This window comes from Dermacentor andersoni, chromosome 4 (genome assembly GCF_023375885.2).
Source record: "Dermacentor andersoni chromosome 4, qqDerAnde1_hic_scaffold, whole genome shotgun sequence".
NCBI classification, from domain to species: domain Eukaryota; kingdom Metazoa; phylum Arthropoda; class Arachnida; order Ixodida; family Ixodidae; genus Dermacentor; species Dermacentor andersoni.
This window is the reverse complement of record NC_092817.1, coordinates 5,933,525-5,953,544: the sequence shown is the minus strand read 5'-3', so window position 1 is coordinate 5,953,544 and position 20,020 is coordinate 5,933,525. Positions and strand designations below refer to the sequence as shown.

At 47.2% G+C, this 20,020-nt stretch overlaps 1 protein-coding gene across 2 annotated transcripts in view; it reads right to left on the bottom strand.

The window, feature by feature from the left end:
* Positions 1-20,020, bottom strand: part of LOC126535749 (uncharacterized) — a 338,961-nt gene that overhangs the window by 193,409 nt on the left and 125,532 nt on the right. For both annotated transcript variants that reach the window (XM_055073350.2, XM_055073351.2), the window contains exon 6: positions 17,481-17,606. In XM_055073350.2, the coding sequence (XP_054929325.1) occupies positions 17,481-17,606 (126 nt within the window). The remainder of the gene's footprint in view (positions 1-17,480; positions 17,607-20,020) is intronic.

Sequence of the window (20,020 nt, the reverse complement as noted above, 5' to 3'; positions counted from 1 at the left end):
AGGTGGCGGCGCCAGGTGCGCTGATGATAGTCCTGCCATTTTAAGCCGTTATCGCTCTTTAGCGCCTAGTCCATGCGCGTCGAACCATTATGAACCGTGATCAACCATACTGCGACGGCTGCGTATGGCGCGGGCCCTATCTTGAAGGCAATCTGCGATGGGGACAGAGTGCGCCGAGTGCTGATAGTAGACAGTTTTAGTTACACGTACGTAGAGGCTTTACGTACGCAAACGTAAAAAGCCTACGTGCCTTACGTGCACGCCATCTGACACGCTTTTAGCTACACGTACGCTACGCACGCCAAGAGGGACCCCGTAACTACATCTATCGGGAAATGTGAACACGGCGGTAGCCAATTCAATCCTGTCGCCGTGTTTCGATGCAAGCCGTCTGCGCGCGCGCGGCCCGTGATCTCGCGGAACTCCCGCGCGAAGCTGTCTACGTGCGCAAGAAACGCACGCAAAGAATAGACAGTTTTAGTTACACGTACGTAGAGGCTTTGCGTACGTAGAGCTTCTACGTGTCAGCAGTGCGCATGCGTACAACGTAGCGGGCGCGCGCGCGTCTCACGGACGTACGTGAGATTCAATTCTTTGCGTGCGTTTCTTGCGCACGTAGACAGCTGCGCGCGGGAGTTCCGCGAGATCACGAACAAGCGATAGCGGGCCGCGCGCGCGCAGACGACTTGCATCGAAACACGGCGACAGGATTGAATTGGCTACCGCCGTGTTCACATTTCCCGATAGATGTGGCTACGGGGTGCCTCTTGGCGTGCGTAGCGTACGTGTAGCTAAAAGCGTGTCAGATGGCGTGCACGTAAGGCACGTAGGCTTTTCACGTTTGCGTACGTGAAGCCTCTACGTACGTGTAACTAAAACTGTCTAATTGAGTCTCACGTACGTCCGCGAGACGCGCGCGCGCCCGCTACGTTGTACGCATGCGCACTGCTGACACGTAGAAGCTCTACGTACGCAAAGCCTCTACGTACGTGTAACTAAAACTGCCTAGTTTCGTGTGGGCTGTGTTCTGCCCGCTTAGTTCGCGTTGAACCGAGACGTGTGCTATCTTGAAAGTGACTCTGCGATAGAGGCAGAGGGCAGCATAGCTTCGTGAGCGCTGTTTCTCGCCACTTATAGTTCGCGTTGAAGCGACAGGCAGCACGAAGGTGAATTCGCTCTCTGCCGGGGGCCCTACCTTGAAAGCGATTGTATTACCTGACGGACGGAGGGACGATTTTCCTAACTGGGTAACCATAGGAATGCTCACGCATTTATAAGTGTTTGACCGCAGGACCGTCATTCGCACTGCCATCGGGGTCCACGTCGCATCTGCAACGCCCACCCTCTGTCCCTGCAGAACGCGCGCGCATCAGCGGCAACGTGTGTTGACAACCGTAAGTCTAAGCAACAGACTCCCGCCACACTCTGATCTGCTGTTCGTTTTCTTGCTATTGGTGCCTGCGCAGAACGCTGGTGACAGGTTTGCTTGGGAAGTGGGGAAAAAGTTCGCTACGATGCGCGCAGGGCATCCGTGCACGTGCGAATACAGTGTGTAAGCCTTTCCTTTCACCCTTGCTGCCAATGTCAGAGGAAGCTAGACGCTACGGTTTTATGGGCTACGGTATTTCGAGAAGCGAACTAGATTGCCGCCGGCCGAGTTTGTAGAGTTTGGTAGGTTTCGTTCGCTCAGTTGCTGTTTGCGCTCAGTTCTCACTCGACCTCTTCCGTTTTACAGTGCAGGCTGTTAAGTTCTCATTCTAATAGCCGTTTCGGTTAGCGATGTTGTCCGGTGCCGCCGCTACCGCCGGTGTCCGTCGCAGCTATCCCTAGTATCGAGAAAAACAAAAACAGATTCCACAGTGGTTACTCCCGGGCCCTCTTCGCGAGAGTCATCTACTGTACCACTGTATTAAAGTGGAAAGTTGGGTGAGTTGGTATAGATTCATAATGGGAACGTCGCGAACAAGACGACGACGAAGTGAAATGACACAGGACGAGCGCTGTCCTGAAAGGACACAGGACAGCACTGGTCTTGTGTGCTTTCACTTCGTCGTCGTCTTGTTCGCGCTGCTCTCATGTGACTGTACCACTGTGCCACGCAAGAGCTTGCTAGCTGCTTCGGAAACAGATGGCACTTTTGGCGGCGCGCCGTACGTTGCCTCCGCGAAAGCGCGTGTATACGAAACCATTACCACTTCTGCCTGCTTCAGTGCGATCAGCTGCCGGGAATGCAAGAGGGTGTAAGCTAACGCACTATGCTCAATTCATGTTGCAAAAAGTGGTACGGTGGAGGAAAAACGTGTGCAGTAGTTCGCTATAAAAATAGTGACTGGCATGTTAAGAAATGGAATTGAATCTGTGCGCTCAAGTTCACGCACCGCCGCTATGTAAGGACTGCTTATGTTACCTGCTTTTGACACTGCACAACTTTATTCGAGGACAAAAAATAAAACATCCGCTATCGTTGTATGGCTAACATCCAAAGAAAGAACTTCAACCTCAAAACATCGGCAAAGCATAGTACTGCTCGTTCCACAGCGACAAAGGGAATAGCGCCGCTTTCTGGCGCTGTAAGCTTCTCGCACGTTATCTACGCACATACACCGCAACTCACAGGCAAACATACGCCCTCTATATCACCAATGTATTCAGAATAAATTAATGAGTGAGCACTTTAAACAATGCACTGATTCATGGGTAACCGCGACTATACCTATACAACAGACGAATGTTGGCACCTGAACCTTTCGTGACGGTGTACAGAGCAAGCGAGTGAATAGCGATAATATGTATTTGCTACAAGCTATTACAAAATACAGGTGATCTGTGTTCCACGCAGCTTGGGCACCGCAAGAACAAATCTAGCCCAACTGAGCACACGCACGATCGATTATGCCGAAAATAAACAATCAAATAGTGACCGCACCGGGGAACCTTACCGAGTCAGAAACTTGACAAGCAGCTAGCTGCTTTAAAGTGTTCGCCAAATGAAGAACAAAGAACAATACACGCTGATCCTGATTTAATTCATAAGTGGAAAGTTCGATGACAACCTGCACCTGTTGAAGCCGTATATTGTATAGCTTTCTTTCAACGACCAGGTGTGTACGGAAGCTACAATTTCGGCCAGCCAGCCAGAGCGAGTCAGCTATGGCTCTTCAAATAGGTCGGAGCAAACGCTGACGGAAAGAGGAGAATCCTTCTCCAATGGGCGAGCTTTCAGGGCAAAATACGGGAGGAGACTCAGATACTGATAGGCGTACCCTCTATTGAGCAGCGGTCATAGCACCATGGAACGATTCCCGAGGCAGATGCACGCATTGACGACTCAAACGTGTTGTAGCCGAAAGCGAGGCTGTAGAGAGCGGCGGTTTTCCCGCACAAGAAACGGAGGGCCCGTTCGGCCAAGTGCGTACGCCGGCGGCAAGTTCAGCCAACCCGCCAGGAAAAGTCACCTTTATCGGTAGGTCAGAACAGATCGTGAAGAAAAGGCCTAGGCCCAGGAAGAGAAAGATGGACACGGTCAAAGCGTCTAGAACCAAACGTGCGAAGAGAGAAGGTGACAGAGGCAAATGAGCGAAGCCGGGGATCCAGCCGGAGACTGTTAAAAAGCAAAGGACGTTAAATCCCAAGCTTAGGCGTTTGCAGAGGTCGCGGGTAGGTGCGACGCACGTCGCGAAAAGGAAAGTTTCGAGAAAATTTAAGCGTAGTAACCACCGCGTTACCGCATTGCGGACGTCTGCTTGTAAGCAGGGGGACGAAGCGAAGCGTCCTGTAGGCTGCTACAAGAGCCTCTCATTCGCGGGGGCAAAGAAAGGCAATTAATTACCTTGCACCTAAGGGAACAGTGCGCGCGGGTATGTGAATGTACCGCTCTTGTAGCACGCAGCTAAAGTCTAAACCCGTACAAAAATGACTGTTGATTAACCATTGATGTATTGTAGGGGAATTGTTGAAACAACGGACTTCAACAAATTTTCAAAAGCAATTGAGTTCGCTCAACACTTGCACAACAATATTACCGTTGAGTGTTCTCAATAAACAATTTATTGGGTAATTTGTATTGATTTTTGTAGTTGTTTTTCTGTTGTGTAGCAGTTGAGTCCAGTATGCAATAATTAGGCCTCGCATATGAAGGTATTCCAAAAATTTAATGGGAAGCGTTCCAACCTCATTCCTGTCACTTTGCGGCAGGTAGGCTCTTCTTTCGCCTCGTTTTCGTAAAAAGAAAATAATGTGTGACCGATGGGGTGGCATTGAACGTCGGCCGTCGAGCCCGGTGCTCTAACCATTAGGCCACGAACGCGCGCATGCTCCTATCGTTCGAAAGCCAGTAAGTTCTGAAATGATTGGCGCGTGCGCCGCGTGCCACTTCCTCGTGCAGTCGCTACAGCCGGAGCTTTCAAGCGCCTATCTCCGGGACCGCCCCACTTTCGTAGCCGTTTTCGCTCTGTAAAAACTGCAGCGTTAGACTAGCTTCATGACCGCCCAAGTTCATAACGATTTATTTCTTCGCCGGTGTACAGATGCCATCGTCGTTTTAACATACACTAGATGGCATAGCAATTGGTACGATCCAAAATTAGCACGTTTCGGGGAGCAGAAGAATACGAAGTTCACTCGCAAACACGGTGACTACGCGCATGTGGAGTTCCGCAAAAGTAGACACGGCGGCAGCGCGGCCGGCGATAAGACAGACGCCGACACGCGACGACGCTACCTTCGAGCATCCGACGCGCTGTGGGAACCGTAGGATGCAAGCGGCGCACACGCTGCAAACATACACGTGAGAGATCTTCGAATTTCCTGCGTCGCACCCTCTGTCCGGAAAGTAAATATCGCTTTTTTTTATCCAACGGCCGTGGTACTAGATGAAACAACGAACACGCTTTGAGATCGCAGCCCGCAGCCGCTATAACCATTGACTTCAAAGAGCTTCTGATTCAGAAACAACCGCAACAGTATCGCAGCTAATTGCTGTATCTGCGGCTGCTCCCGACTCTCGCCTTGCAAGAAGCATGCGATTTATTTGAGCCTCGCCGAACTGTCGTCCTCCCGTCACCCATGCCTGCAGGACAGGTCCCGTATGTTCAGAAGAACACCGAAGGGGAATGAAAGAAATACAGGTCACGGACTCTTATCATACCTTACTTGTCACCTCGTCATCTGCAAAAGTGCTATAAACTTTTCTAGTAGCGTTACTTTTGTAAGAACAATAAAATTAGTAATTTTTATTTCTAGGTGGCGCTACAAACGTCAAGGTAGCGTTCGGGTGTGTGTGCGCGCGCGCGCGCACGCGGTTGCAACCGTTGTAGCTTCGTTTTGAGCACGCTTTTTCAACAGTACACATCGTTACCGCTAGTTTCGTAGTCGCATATTTTGGTCGTAGTATTTATTGTTTACGCTACAAATTAGGTTGGTCTTAAAACTTTATGAAGGTTAGTGGATGAAAAATTATTACCAATTATTAGTGGTTTTTCCGTGCGGTTACTTTGTGTTCGAAAGATCTTTATAACTCCATACGACAGTGAAGTTGTGAACGGATTTCGTACTCAGTTAGTTGGTTGCCGCTGTGTAGTGAAACACGCCTCGTGCTTTTTGAAGAAAATATTTTTTTCTTTTCGGACATCGTGACGCACATTTTAGTGAAATGCTTTAACGACGATAAGTGGGACGTTTATCCGTTGAAGTCGTTGGCTGACCCAGCTACTAGTCTTCGAATGATTTGCGAGCCTGGCTGTTTTGATGAGCTGCGCGGCAGAGGTCACGATACCTGTTGGAGAGAAGGCACCCCGAAACAGTCGCAGCCAAACTTCTGCAGATAGGTAAGCAGTCTCGTTTTCTTGGGCACGTAGCCTTTTTTCTATTTTTACATTGACAAGCGTGAGATGTTAAGCACACCGTTCACTTCAAGCAAACCGTATGCCCCGGAGCTAAAGCGCGCGATACTAACGCTCGCTGCCGCCGTCACTTCGTTTGAAGCAATAGTAGACGAAGAGGCAGCGGCGGCCCACGTGCGTAAAATTGCATTGCTTCATTTGTTCCTGTCTAATGACCTTTCCTTAATTTGTATGAGAGAACACAATTGGAACATAAGGATCAGCTTCTCTGAGCAGTGATAATTTTGTACAGTGGTCACGCCATCTTTCATAGGGGCTCACGTGGGGCGTCTAAGCGCTTGTTATCGCGTTCCGATACGTGAGAGGCGCGCTGCCTTTCAAGGTACTTAGGCAGACACTACGAGCTTAGGAGAACCGCGACAAATAATTGTGCAGCAGGTGTGCAGCTGTGCTACTTTTGTACCACACTCGTACCGGAAGGCGGTGTTGCACGTCACGCTTACGCATTTCGTAACTATGGCGGCCGCCGTGGCAGTTTGGGGCTCGAGGTCGTGGATATGATCCCTGCAGCGGCCGCATTCCAAAGGAGCGGAATGCAAAAACGCTCGTGCATTGTGCATTGTAGGCACCTAAAAATTTATAGGAAGTCAAAATTAATACGGAGTCCCCAACTACGACCTGCCTCATAATCAGATCGTTCGTTTCGCACGTAGGACATCATAATTATTTTTTTTAATCCGTAGTGGCTCATCGTATACCATACGGTTACTGTGATCACCTTTTGTGCCGTAGCGGTTAAGCGCGCCTAGATTTAGGTTGCGCCTAACGATGGGGCGCACCGCAAAATATATTTCGCCTCTTTGGGATTTGCGGAGAACGGCCAACCGATAAGTCTCAGCTTCCGCGCGGTGACTGTACACGGATACACAGCGCAAATGAACAGAGGTGTGGTGACGACGTCACCAAAGAACAGAGACGCAGACGAGCTTGCCTTAACGCCTATCACCGCCAAAACTACCGCAGTAAGGATCTTTATCTAGCGCGGCGCGTTTACGTTGAAGGCATACTGCACAATTTTAATTGGCGATAACCGAAACATGCCACCGTTCTCTGCTGCCTCTTTGAGCTGGACCGATCCGAATGTGCGTTGCTTGCAGAAGCGAAAGGAGCGCCACTCGGCGCGTTGTCGCCTCGAGCACCGTTTGCGCGGTGAAGAATGACGCGTGCATGAAGCTAGCTCACTGCGCAGACGCTACCGCGCAAAACGCGCAAGGGCGTGTACACGAAGTTCTGCACACAAATCGCGTGGGATGATCGGAGACACGCCGGAGCGGCTAGCTTCAAAGAAGCGGTGCATCTTCTCACTCGTACAGGCACGCTCACGCTCGCATCGCTCTCGGCGTATCTTTAGGTCATTCCTGCTGCTGAACTTCTACCCAAATATTCGATATCTGCTTGGTATCGGCTATGCACTGTCGCGTGGTCTTTGGTTCTGTGAGAGCCGGGAATATTTCTGCCCGCTGTGAAACATCACTGTGCGTGTCTTAGCTAACATTTACCGTAGCAACCCATTTCTTCCTTTTCTAGACAGCACTCATAAAGAGTCGCAAACTTTTACTTGCCAGTATAGTGTGTACTTTTATTTTGTGCGTAGTTATGTGCAGCGTGTGGCTGATTCTGAATCCGCGCAATCTCATTTTCTGTCCGCATTCCCTTCTCGCAGGTTACGCATGCAGCAAATACCCAGATGCTAACGTGTTCTACGTCAAGAGCAGCTTGGCGTCGTGCAAGAGACATCCGTTGATATGTTGCTGATTCACTAGCAAGCTCGCATCTCTGTTGCCACTCTCCATCAAGTGGGATTTTTAACCATTTTGTGCTGCTGTGTGGTGTACCAGCTGCCGCATGGACGCTGTGCAGGCTTACTTTCGATTTGCTCTGCCTTGGGAGGTATTTCCTTTTGCTTGCGAGAATGTTTACCAGCCTAACCAAGTGATACGTGCGTACTGGAAACAGCAGCGCGAACAGAAGCGGACGATGGACGACGAAATAGGTAGGAACACACACGAGCGCAAGTTTATTTTTGAAGACGGAGGTATTAAAGATGCTGGTCAACTTGACAAAGGTAAAGAGCCGTGCATGCGTGGTAGAAACAGCCACGAGCGACAAGAAAAAAAATATGACAAAGCCATGTCATAGAATAAACGTGCGTGAAAAACGAGAACTATCGGACAAATCTTTCGAAAAAGCGAAATATTTGTCCGATGAGTGATACTACCCAACGAGAAATACTCTTGAGAACTGCAAGTGTTCCCCACTAAGGGCAACAGATAACTTGGTTATGCATTTGTTTCGTTTGTGATCAATATTGCTTCTGGAACTCCTCTGGTGTTAAAGTATAGAGCAGAAAGAACGGTTGTTTCATCACAAAGACCAGCACACAAGAGGACTTATGGAATAATTATTTATTGATCAAGAAGAAAAATTCATAAGCAAGATTTCTGCGACCCTTAGTGGGAAAGAGTTGCTGCAGTATTTCTCGTTAATATCACTTACAAGACAAACCTTTCAGTTTTCATGTGTTTTTTTTACGCACATGTTTGTTCTACAGGACATGTCTTTCGGTCCTTTTTTGTTGTGCCGGGCCCTTTCTGCTGCGCATCCATGGCTTTTTCTTTGTGACGTTGGCCAATGTGTTTAAAATCTTTGTCTTCGCGAATAAACTTATAGTTGAGTCAGCGTTCATGTGTGTTCCTACCTTAATTCATCCTTCTCGTCTCTGTTTGGGTGATTGTCAAATGTAAATGCACACCGAATTGGCGAAGTGTCCATAGAATTGATACATGAAATATTTGCGCTGTTTATTTCAAGAAAAACGATACAGGGTCTTATCTCCTCTGTTTTTAACACTGATGTACATTTTTCTAGTTCAACTTCAAGGAGTCCTCTGAGGAAGCCAATAAGAGTCATGGTAACTTCATTTGTGTAAGATTTATGAATTTCATGCATTCAAGGCATGACATGACACATGCCTGTAGGTATGCAACTATTCGTACTTTTTAAACATACTAAGCTCTAGTTTTCGGTTCTCATGGCGCTGCTTTGTACTGTGCTGCATTCTACAGGCGCAGGAACCTTCTTTTATGCAGTCAGTCCATGTGTTCTTTTTGTATATATATTGGAGAAAAAATTGTCTTGAGCTTAAATATGCATGTATATCACTTGTAATTTTTTTTCAACACGGGTGCTGTATCTCCCTTCGTCTTTGTTACTGCTTTGTCCCTATTTTTATGCAACTTTTATGTATTTTATGCAATAAAATTCTGGTAGCATTTTAATAATATTTTACCTGCGCAAATGAGGTCATTGGTTTTTCGTATACGCATTTGCGTTTTTCACTGTCTCACCAATCTGGCTGTGTAGTCATTGAAACCTTTTCCAATTCTTTATGACTATTTCTGGGGTACTTGATAGTGCAAGTGCACGTGACCATCTATTTGGCACTTTGGAATTGTGTTAGCCGTGTGTTACTACCAATTTTCTGGGCTAAATAATTATTTTTTCTCTCATCGTTCAAGGTTTTAGCCTTGGCTTATCTCTTTATTGACTGAGGTACCACTTAGTTGCTGTGTATAGTGAAAAAGGCCCCAAAAAGTGCTCTAATTAGCTTTGTGCAAGTCCAGAAAAATTAACTGAAAATGAGCTCACTAAATTGAGGAAATACCACCAACAAACTGTTCTGTACGTCAATTTAACATATACAAATGGTGTACTGTTCTTAGAAACCTGGCTCGTCAGAAACATGATTCAGGCGTTCACCATGCCCGACAACTTTCTAAATGATGTCTCATCAATTAATAGCTAAGTTGAGTGAGGTTATTTTACAAAATTGGGCAACCTGAAAATATATACATCTCGAAGACAAAAAGCTCAGACAAGTCTACTTTGGTACTTCATTAAATTTTAATCGCGGCGAGAGACGTGTGCTAAAGCTTGTATATATTTAGGTGAAGTCATTTGTTTCAAGTCTTATTTTGCCTTCTCACAGTCAGCCGTAACTGTTCCTGTGATGGATTAGTGCGCGAAACATTTTAATGTAACGTATTCAGATGTCTTGTGTGTATTCACACGCAAGCAGCTTCAAGTGTTCATGTGTTCATAGTTGGTTGTTAAAAGGGTATGCTTAAGCCCTGCCTTTTGAGTCGCTTTGCCTTCTAGTCACAAACTTACGTCGCAAGTGAAGACCACAATGATCGTTTTGATTGAATTCATATGTATATGTGTTTTCAGATGTATTTACACTGTTAAGAGTGCTGTAGGTACTAGCCTATGTCTCCAGGTTCGATGTAGTGGTGCCTTATGTACTGTAATAATGTTTCATGGGCACGCGTCTTCAGTGTAAATAAAGGTACTTCAAATTGATCAGTCTCTCCTTTGCTTTTCTTTGTGTTTGTGAAAGTTATGAGCAGGCACCGGGGCATGCAAGTGTGAATAGCAAAGCGATTTCAATATATGAATAAAAATCCACTAGCCCAACGAAATGTCAATCATATTTCAATGGAGACATCTGAAATCTCAATGCCATCTCAACTGGGCCACAATGTACTTTTCAGTGCTGTGACAACAATAACTCAACAACAGGTCAACAGAACTACCACAACGTCAATTCAATGCAGCATCAATGGTAACCCAACAACCATTCAACAAAATGAACACAACGAGCCGTCCAAGCGCAATAGAATTTCAATCGTAACTTAACGATTATTCAACATTGAGACACCCAGTGGTGTTTCAATTAAATTTCAGTGGCCAATATTCAAGACCGCTCAACAGTCAGCCCAACAATTCTCGAACAAAATTTCCACAATTCCTCAATGAAAACTCAAGATTCACCAATAATAATTCAATGCCTTCTCAATAATTTTTTGTTGTACGGGAAGTCGCAGCTACGAGGTGCGTCAGGCAAATTAGTGGATTTTGCCTTCTTCGCTACCGCACCTTCCGAGAAGCCCGAAATGCGCGACCCTCTCAAGCTTGTCTGAAAGGGTTCGTTTTTAAGGCCCGAAAATAAAATACGAAAGACGCGTTGCAAATTGTTTTGTTCTTTTGTGCTCATTTTATATTCAGCTTAGTTGTGTGTTGAACGCTTGAGAAGCCTAAGGAAAACCGCGAAATCTTGTTAAGTTATTCGCATTTTCGGCTCAGGTTAGATGTCCAGTTTTATGTGGAAAGTTTACGGGACAGTGCCTGTATAACTGTAATGCAAACATGGCAACTGTTGCATACAGTTTGAAAGGTCACGCGCGAGTTGATAAGTTATGCTTTAGTGGGAGTTCATAATAGACATGTTTGATTTGGCGGGAGTGCTTTTGAAGGCACGTTTTGTAGATTGCGTTCATGAGCTTTAATTTCTGCGACAATATTAATTTTGAGAACGTTTAAGTCTTAGGAGCTTTTGTCAGACAGAGGACATTGTTGCTCGTGGTATAGCAGATTATGTTTTAGTTAGTTTAATTACATGAAAACGCGACAGCTGAACGCTCGAGACAGGAAAGCGTCAGTGTTTTCATAGTCTTTAGCTACATGGAGATGTAGGCTGAACATAAAAAACCTAAGTGTAAGTTTCATTGCGACTTGTTTTGGATAGCCTCCACAATTTTTTCGAAATATTTTTATTGTTGGTCAGAATTAGCGACTTATTCCAATCACGCGTCGTCGTATTATGCAGAGGGATGTCACATAAAGACGGCCCCCTGCTCGGATGGAGCGTAGCCTTAGAGTAGGACCATTGAGAATTGCGCTAGAATAAAGGCGGAATAAGTGAGGCCTTCTGAGGCAATTTAGGAACGTGATAGGGGTTGCAGATAGTTCTACCTTTCGTTTATTTCGCAGTTTGCCATTATGTTATAATCATGTAGCTATCTTGTGCTAAGTGTTACGGAATATGAATTAATCAAGGCCATTTATCCCTTTGCCTTCTTCATCTGTGGAAGCTCTAATTCATAATTACTTAGCTTAATTACATAAAGCCCGTTTTTGTCTACTTGCGCAGACACATAACCGGAAATTTCTTTGATTGCTCGGATCAACTTGAAACTTGTGTTTCGGGGTTTTCCTTTCAATAGGGGTTGTCGGATTTTGTTTTGGATTGGTACAGTCTGGCATGAGAGTCGCCAGCATGTAGCGGCTGCGGCATTGTGTGTGGCTGGCGAAGGTCGCTGCTTGGAACATTTCATCTCACATTTATGCAGTCCAGTCATAGGCCACCTATCAGAGGCCTTTGTCGAGAAAATCTTCAATTTCGGAAGCTGCGGCCCCACGGTTTTGAGCAATGCAGGCATCAAGCCGGCCTAGCCAACGTTACTAGACTAGGTTCAATCTTCAAACTCCTGTCAAGCTCTTTTGCCTGTCTGCCAGAACAACGACCACAGGCGTGCTCCTCCAACGAGGTCAGCATCCATCGTGCCTCTTTACCATCGGTCTTTACACCCTCAGCACGCTCAACCTCAGCTTTGTGGTGTTTAAAACAACCTCAAGTGCGTCTTACGGTTCCAGAGATAAGAAAGAAGACCGACCTGGCTTCCTTGGTCTTGAAGCAAGCAGCTCTGGATTGTTCGCACACTTTCTACTTTGACCGGGTCCACATATATACGGATGACTCTTCCACTCAGACCAGCTCCATCGGCGCAGTGGTTATACCATCACGATCAATAAGCATCCGATAAAACATTTCTCACTTGCCAACATCCACCAGTTCGGAGCTTGTTGCCCTCCGAGGTGCCGTTGATTATATGAGCAACCAACCGGCAAGTCGGTGGGCGATATTCTGCGAATCGAAGGCGGCCTTACAATGTATTCTGTCATCTCTTAGTTGCGGGTCCTGTGAACAGCTCGTGTCGGAGATACGAGAAATGCATCATCATATGATCGCGAAAGAACACGACTTCGCGTTTAAGTGGCTACCTGGCCCCTGCAGTATCTCCGGCAACGACCTCGCTGACGAAGCTGCTAGGAAAGCACACAAAGGAGCAACCCTCGTTTCTGTACCTTTATCGCGGACTGACGCATCCCAACACTTAACCAAGCTTGCGCACCTCATGACATCGGAGAAGTGGCACACACCTGAATTCACTCAACAACTTGAGCCATCTATGCAACTGCAGCTGTTACCAGGGCTTCCGCGTAATGAGGAAACAGCGCTGTGCCGCTTACGCTTGGGCGTCGCATTCACGAATGCATACACGTTCTTCATTGGAATGGCTGATAGCGCCCAGTGCAATGCCTGCGGTGTCGAGGAAACTATAGAACATCTACTGTGCTACTGCCCATCTTTTGAACACGACAGACTTCACCTCTGCACAGCTCTTAATCAGTTAGATAGAAAGCCGTTCATCTTGAACAAGATCTTGGGACCATGGCCTCGCATATCGCAGCTACAAAAGGCCACTAAAGTGCTGCTGCGATATTTGAAAGCTACCGGATTGAGTCAGCGTCTGTGATCCGGACTGAATGACCGAATGATATCTCCAGTGGACCTTCTCTTCTTCTTTTAATATTTCCGTGCCCTTTTCCTTTCCCCACTGTAGTGTAGCCAACCAGGCTCAGTCCTGGTTAACCTCCCTATATTTCATTTATCATTTGCCCTCTGTCTCCCCCCGTGACTACGTGGACCCACCACCGATCCTCGCGTCTCGTGGCGCTGCCGTCGCACTTGGTTCGGTAAGCACGGCGCGGACGGGCTGACCAACCACTGTCCGCGGCTCTTCGCGCAATTTGACCGTTGGTATACATGCGTGCTTTGCTGCCGTCTCGGTGCCTTTTGCGGCACTCTTTTGCGTTTTCAATGCCGTGTGCATTTCGACGAGTTTACGGCCCGTATCATGAACTTTTATTTGGTGACGCGAATGCATATTTATGCTCCGTTCCTGCAACGAGAACCTGCCTTGAATGTCCAAGTCTGCTCGCAAGCGAGCATAGCCCACGTAGGTTTTAACATTGCACTTGTGAATGTGGTGCTCTGGTTAAAGGAATAGTGCTAGCTTAATATTTTTTTTTCACACAACAATGAAGTACTGAGAGTGTGTATATACAGGGTGTCCCAGTTAATTTTAGCCAGAGTTAAAAATTTGTGAATGTCACGTAGCTGTACAGAACCAAGGTAATGTTTGCCGTCGCTTGGAGATACTCAGACAATTTTTTTCATTCCGCCTAGTTAGACAATTAGTCCTAATTAATAACTTATTTAACTAATTAATTAGCTTCTCAAATATAGCTAGATGAAAAGAGTCAATGAGAAAATTGTAGAGCGACACGAAGAACTCTCAATATAGCTTTCTGTGGCTCGATGCGTGCTACGTAAAAGTGTTTTTCCGAGCGCGAAAGAGGCCCACGAATAACCGCAAAATTGCCGCGCAACATGACTAAATAATTAAAATTTGAGGGGCACTGCAGTGAAAAAATATTCCATTTGTATATCTTATGTTCTAATAAAAACAAAGAAGGAAATACGTAGTTATCCCTATGTGGATGAACGCGAAAGCATTGCCATCACAAAAAGTCGAGTGTTCGACTCCCACCAACGATCCTGTGTTCGAGTGCCTTAATTAACTATATATTAATTCTCCCTAATTACTACCAAAATTATTGGGTTCGACTCCTACCGATGGTCGTGTCATCGAGTGTATTATGAACTCTATTATAATTAAACATGTATCTTAATTATCGCTGCCTTAATTAACTTCGCCTTAACACCAAAGGCCATGTTAGACTCCCTATAAAGGTCGTGGGTTCGAGAGCCTTAACCATATTTTAGAAACTGGGCCTTAATTAAGTTCGCCCTAATTAGGTTTCTTTCTTGATCAGTGACCCCTGAGAGTGATTGACCTCGATAGACGTGTTCCTCCACAGAATTAACCACAATGGCTGCGGGTTCGAGTGGCTTCACTATATTTCAATTAACTGTATCTTAATTAACTTAGCCTAATTCAATCTGCCTTAATTAAATTTCCGTTAACCAAAGTCGTCAGCTGCCTCCATTGGCTCACTTGGGCTCCCTTGACTTTTTGGACTATCGTGTGGTCGCGCTAACGCCGCCTCATGAGCAATACAGTGCGTTCGCAATAATAAATAATTAGTACTAATCAGCAACAACTGATTACAGCTACTAATCAGCCACTTATAGCTACTCATCGGCAACAGCTGATTAGTAGAGCGCAGTGGACGGCCAGGGCAGCTGCGGTCCTGGACTAAGGACTACACTGCGCACTCCGGGGGAGCGCAGTAGCGTTTTCAGAGCTGCGTAATGTTTTTTTTTTTTTGTTTTTTTTATCAATCTGCTACATAAACATTAAAAAACGCATCGGTGAAAACACTTGCTGCGTTCGTAAGTTGCGAAGTCCAAAGACCCTAGCACTTTCGCTATGGTGTATGGAATGGGGCAGTGTGTCGTCCGTACGGAAAAACAATGGGAGAACTGGGGACGCTTCTGCGATGACGCCACCAGTAAGACGCTGCGATCGACCGGCGTGCCTAGGGCGCGAAATTTACACATGTGCAAAACTTTCTGCACTTATAAACTAAAGCGCTCTCAAAACACAACTGAAATCCTCATAATTTGCAAAAAATAAATAATACAAACTGTTAAGATACATCAATAACGCCGTCTATGCTTGCACGTTTCCGAACACAGATCATGCAGTGTTCCGATCGTCTGCTCAGCCAATGGCTCAGCGTTTCGGTTGCAGAAGACAAACACTCGTCTGCTCGTTCCGTTCAGTAAGCACGCATATGATCTTAATATATTGAAAGACACGACAATGAAAAGCCCAGAAAGAGCACCTGCGCTGTGCCTGGTCGGTTGCACGGGATATCTTTCATTTTGTATCAGCCAGAGAAGCGGTCGCCAGGTTTCACTGAAGAAAAAAAATACTGCTCTGTGACGAATGCGGCCGCTAACGCGCACGCACTCTCTCTCGCTTACACGCACGCGCACACGCACGCGCACACGCACACGCACGCGCACACGCACGCGCACACGCACGCACACGCACGCACACGCACGCACACGCACGCGCACACGCACGCGCACGCACGCACGCACACACGCACGCGCACGCGTGCGCACGCACGCACGCGCGCGCACACACACGCAATACATTTGCAAACTCAGCGCTTGCCGTGCGCATAAAGGATGTGCGAACGCGGCACGAGGGAGGAGGAGCAAAAACTTTATTCTGGTCCTATACAAGATGTTGCCACCTGCCTGGCTAGTCCCATATTGGGACCGGTAGGTCAAGCCTGCTAGCAGGAAAAACCACAGCAAGCAATGGGCGAACTCCAAACGTACATGCATGACCTCCGCGACAACCATCACTGCCAATCCCGGAGGCCCTCTGCTGCACCATTACTTTTCCCCTTCCCAGCAATGAATCCAGGCTGCAGCGACAGATGGCGCTGCGGTAGACCGGCGTGCTCCAGCAGTCCCGGCCGTCATCGCAAAAAGAGGCACGTTTTCGCCCCCGGACGACACACTACCCTATTCCAGTACACCATACCTTCGCCAACCCTTGCTCCCGCTCTCTGACGGCGAACCAAGGCACGGGAGCGCCCGCAGATGCATGACGGAAAGTTAAACTGAACCTAGTCTAGCAACGTTGGGCCGAACTGCATCAAACAACTCGACCTAGCGACGCACCATTTGGGGGCGGGGGTGCTGTTGTGCCTGGCGAGACCCCGGAACAAAGCATGCTTCACCGGCAAACGTGCAACTAACTGTCTCGGGTGCTATTCACATCTTGTCGTTTACTCAAGGACGCTACATCAGCGTTACCTGAGTCTTACGGACAAGCAATTATGTTCCGTATCATCGGCTTTTCGACCGCCCAGAGCTGACAGGTGAGACGAGTGCCCGTCCGTACTGCAAGCCCGTACCTGGCGCGAACGGTCACGCGTAAACAATGACAGTTCACTTCAAGACGACAACGCCGCCCTCCGACTACCGCGAAAGCTAGTCTCCCGATCCTAACAGATTGACCGCCACGAAGAGGCCATTAATTGATGAAAGGGTCATTGTCGAGGACTCCCGTGGCAACGGCGTGGACAGCAGGTTCACAATTTGCCACGTGGCTGTCTCGTATTGTGCAACTTTGGAGACCAGGGAATTCGGCAAAAAGGTGGGGGTCCGGCTAAAAGGTGGGACGTTGGAGCCGGTGCTTTGTTACCGGTTCACTGTTTGTGATTTGCCAGTGAATGCCCTTGACGAGTGAGAGGGAAATAAACGGGACAGAAAGTGAATCTGGACTGCTGTGAGATGAGGCTCAGACATGGAATGACTTTAGCATGTAGTGTGCTCCGAGAGTTGGAGCCATTTTTGTAAAGCTTTATCACGTACATTTGAATATAAAGCTCTTTCCCATCTCTTGAACGCCGCTCAGGAGTCTTCTTTCCCCTGGCACCTAGCATGGCACCATCCATGGAGCCTTCATGGCCGCATGGACCCCCGACTACACAACACAACGTAACTTGTACTATTGAACCAATTTCACCATTCGCTGCTGGTGTGGTTCAAAACTGCGGCTCATCAGCCCTATGGACCCAACTTTGGAGTCACAACTTGTTGTGCATATATTGCGTACTACTTACCTAAACAGGATGTGCCATCCGTGGCCAAGGTGTATCCCGGAATGTCGCAGTGGCACTTGAAGGACCCGAGCGTGTTCTCACACCGCAGCTTGCAATCTCCATTATACACCGCACACTCGTTTATATCTGTTAGAAGGAAATTCGTACAGAGGCAGAGGTGAATGAGGTAGGCACGCCAGGGTGTGCTATAGGCCAATAATGTTCTCAATATTAAGTTCCAGGGTTTTGCGTGCGAATAACATGGTGTAACTATGAGGCACACCTTAAGGGGGACTGCGGTAACTATCACCACTTAGTGTTCTTTAAGGCGCCCCTTAAATCTAAGAACACAAACGCTGTTGCATTGCGGCCCATCGAACACAGTTGCCAGGATCGAACTTGTGACCTCAAGTTCCGCAGCGCAGCGCCATAGCTACAGCACTACCGCAACAGCAGACGAATGTTTTCGGCTATACCGTGACTGCCTCGTTGCTATTCATTCTGTATAAGTCGTGTCCTCAAGTGTATCGCCTAAGTTCTCTAAATTATGGGGTTTTACGTGCCGAAACCACTTTCTTATTATGCGGCACGCCGTAGTGGAGGACTCCGGAAACTTCGACCACCTGGGGTTCTTCGACGTGCACCTAAATCTAAGTACACGGGTGTTTTCGCATTTCGCCCCCATCGAAATGAGGCCGCTGTGGCCCGGATTCGATCCCGCGACCTTGTGCTCCACCTAAATTCGAAGTCTACTGTGCTCTAATGGGTCGTTGTATCATTCTCAGGTAAGGCAAAGAAATACGAGAGTTAGCGCTCAGCACATAATTTCTGATATCGACGTTCGCAAAAAAAGAAGAAAGAGTGAGCATTCGTAGTTATCGTTTATTTATCTCCCTGTCACTGTTAAACTATCCCGTTAAAACTAGTGGATGCAAATTGGATCCCATAAAACGTTTTAGCAGAATTACAATAATCCGTAGAGCCTATATTAGATTCTCCCACCTGAAATTTGTGGGGAGCCGCACCCAGCCGTTACTTGTGGAGTTCTCTTTGGCTCATTGTGGCAGACAACTGCATGTAGCGAGGCAAAGAGTTGCCAACTGAACACCTTGCAAAAAGCTGCTGACAAATGTTCCACGCAAGCGCTGCCTATCAAGTCTGGCGCAGCACACGCAGGGTAAGCTATTGGCGAAAACAGTTCAGCTCGCGCCTCCAACGCTGCTTGACTGAATATAACGTGCCGTTTCCCGATTCTTTAGATCACCGTTACCACGATAGTGTTACGCGCGAGTCTACGTGCCTGTGACGCGTATAGATTGTGTCCGTACCTTAGGGTGACGAAGTTGATTTTGACCTACGCTATATGTAACTCCGGACAGGCCGCCATTGGAATATGAACCTGGCAACGTTTAACGCTAGAACGTTATCTAGTGAGGCGAGTCTAGCAGTGCTATTGGAGGAATTAGAGGGCAGTAAATGGGATATAATAGGGCTCAGTGAAGTTAGGAGGCCAAAAGAAGCATATACAGTGCTAAAAAGCGGGCACGTCCTGTGCTACCGGGGCTTAGCAGAGAGACGAGAACTAGGAGTCGGATTCCTGATTAATAAGAACATAGCTGGTAACATACAGGAATTCTATAGCATTAACGAGAGGGTGGCATGTCTTGTTGTGAAACTTAATAAGAGGTACAAATGAAGGTTGTACAGGTCTACGCCCCTACATCTAGTCATGATGACCAGGAAGTCGAAAGCTTCTATGAAGACGTGGAATCGGCGATGGGTAAAGTCAAAACAAAATACAGTATACTGATGGGCGATTTCAATGCCAGGGTAGGCAAGAAGCAGGCCGGAGACAAGTCAGTGGGGGAATATGGCATAGGCTCTAGGAATAACAGAGGAGAGTTATTAATAGAGTTTGCAGAACAGAATATGCGGATAATGAATACCTTTCTCCGCAAGCGGGTTAGCCGAAAGTGGACGTGGAGGAGCCCGAATGGTGAGACTAGAAATGAAATCGACTTTATACTCTGCGCGAACCCTGGCATCATACAAGATGTAGACGTGCTCGGCAAGGTGCGCTGCAGTGACCATAGGATGGTAAGAACTCGAATTAGCCTTGACTTGAGGAGGGAACGGAAGAAACTGGTACATAAGAAACCAATCAATGAGTTAGCGGTAAGAGGGAAACTAGAGGAATTCCGGATCAAGCTACAGAACAGGCATTCGGCTTTAACCCAGGAAGAGGACCATAGTGTTGAAGCAATGAACGACAATCTTATGGGCATCATTAAGGAGTGCGCAATAGAAGTCGGTGGTAACGCCGTTAAACAGGAAACCAGTAAGCTATCGCAGGAGACGAAAGATCTGATCAAGAAACGCCAATGTATGAAAGCCTCTAACCCTACAGCTAGAATAGAACTGGCAGAACTTTCTCTAAGTTAATCAACAAGCGTAAGACAGCGGACATAAGGAACTATAATGTGGATAGAATTGAACAGGCTCTCAGGAACGGAGGAAGCCTAAAAGCAGTAAAGAAGAAACTAGGAATAGGCAAGAATCAG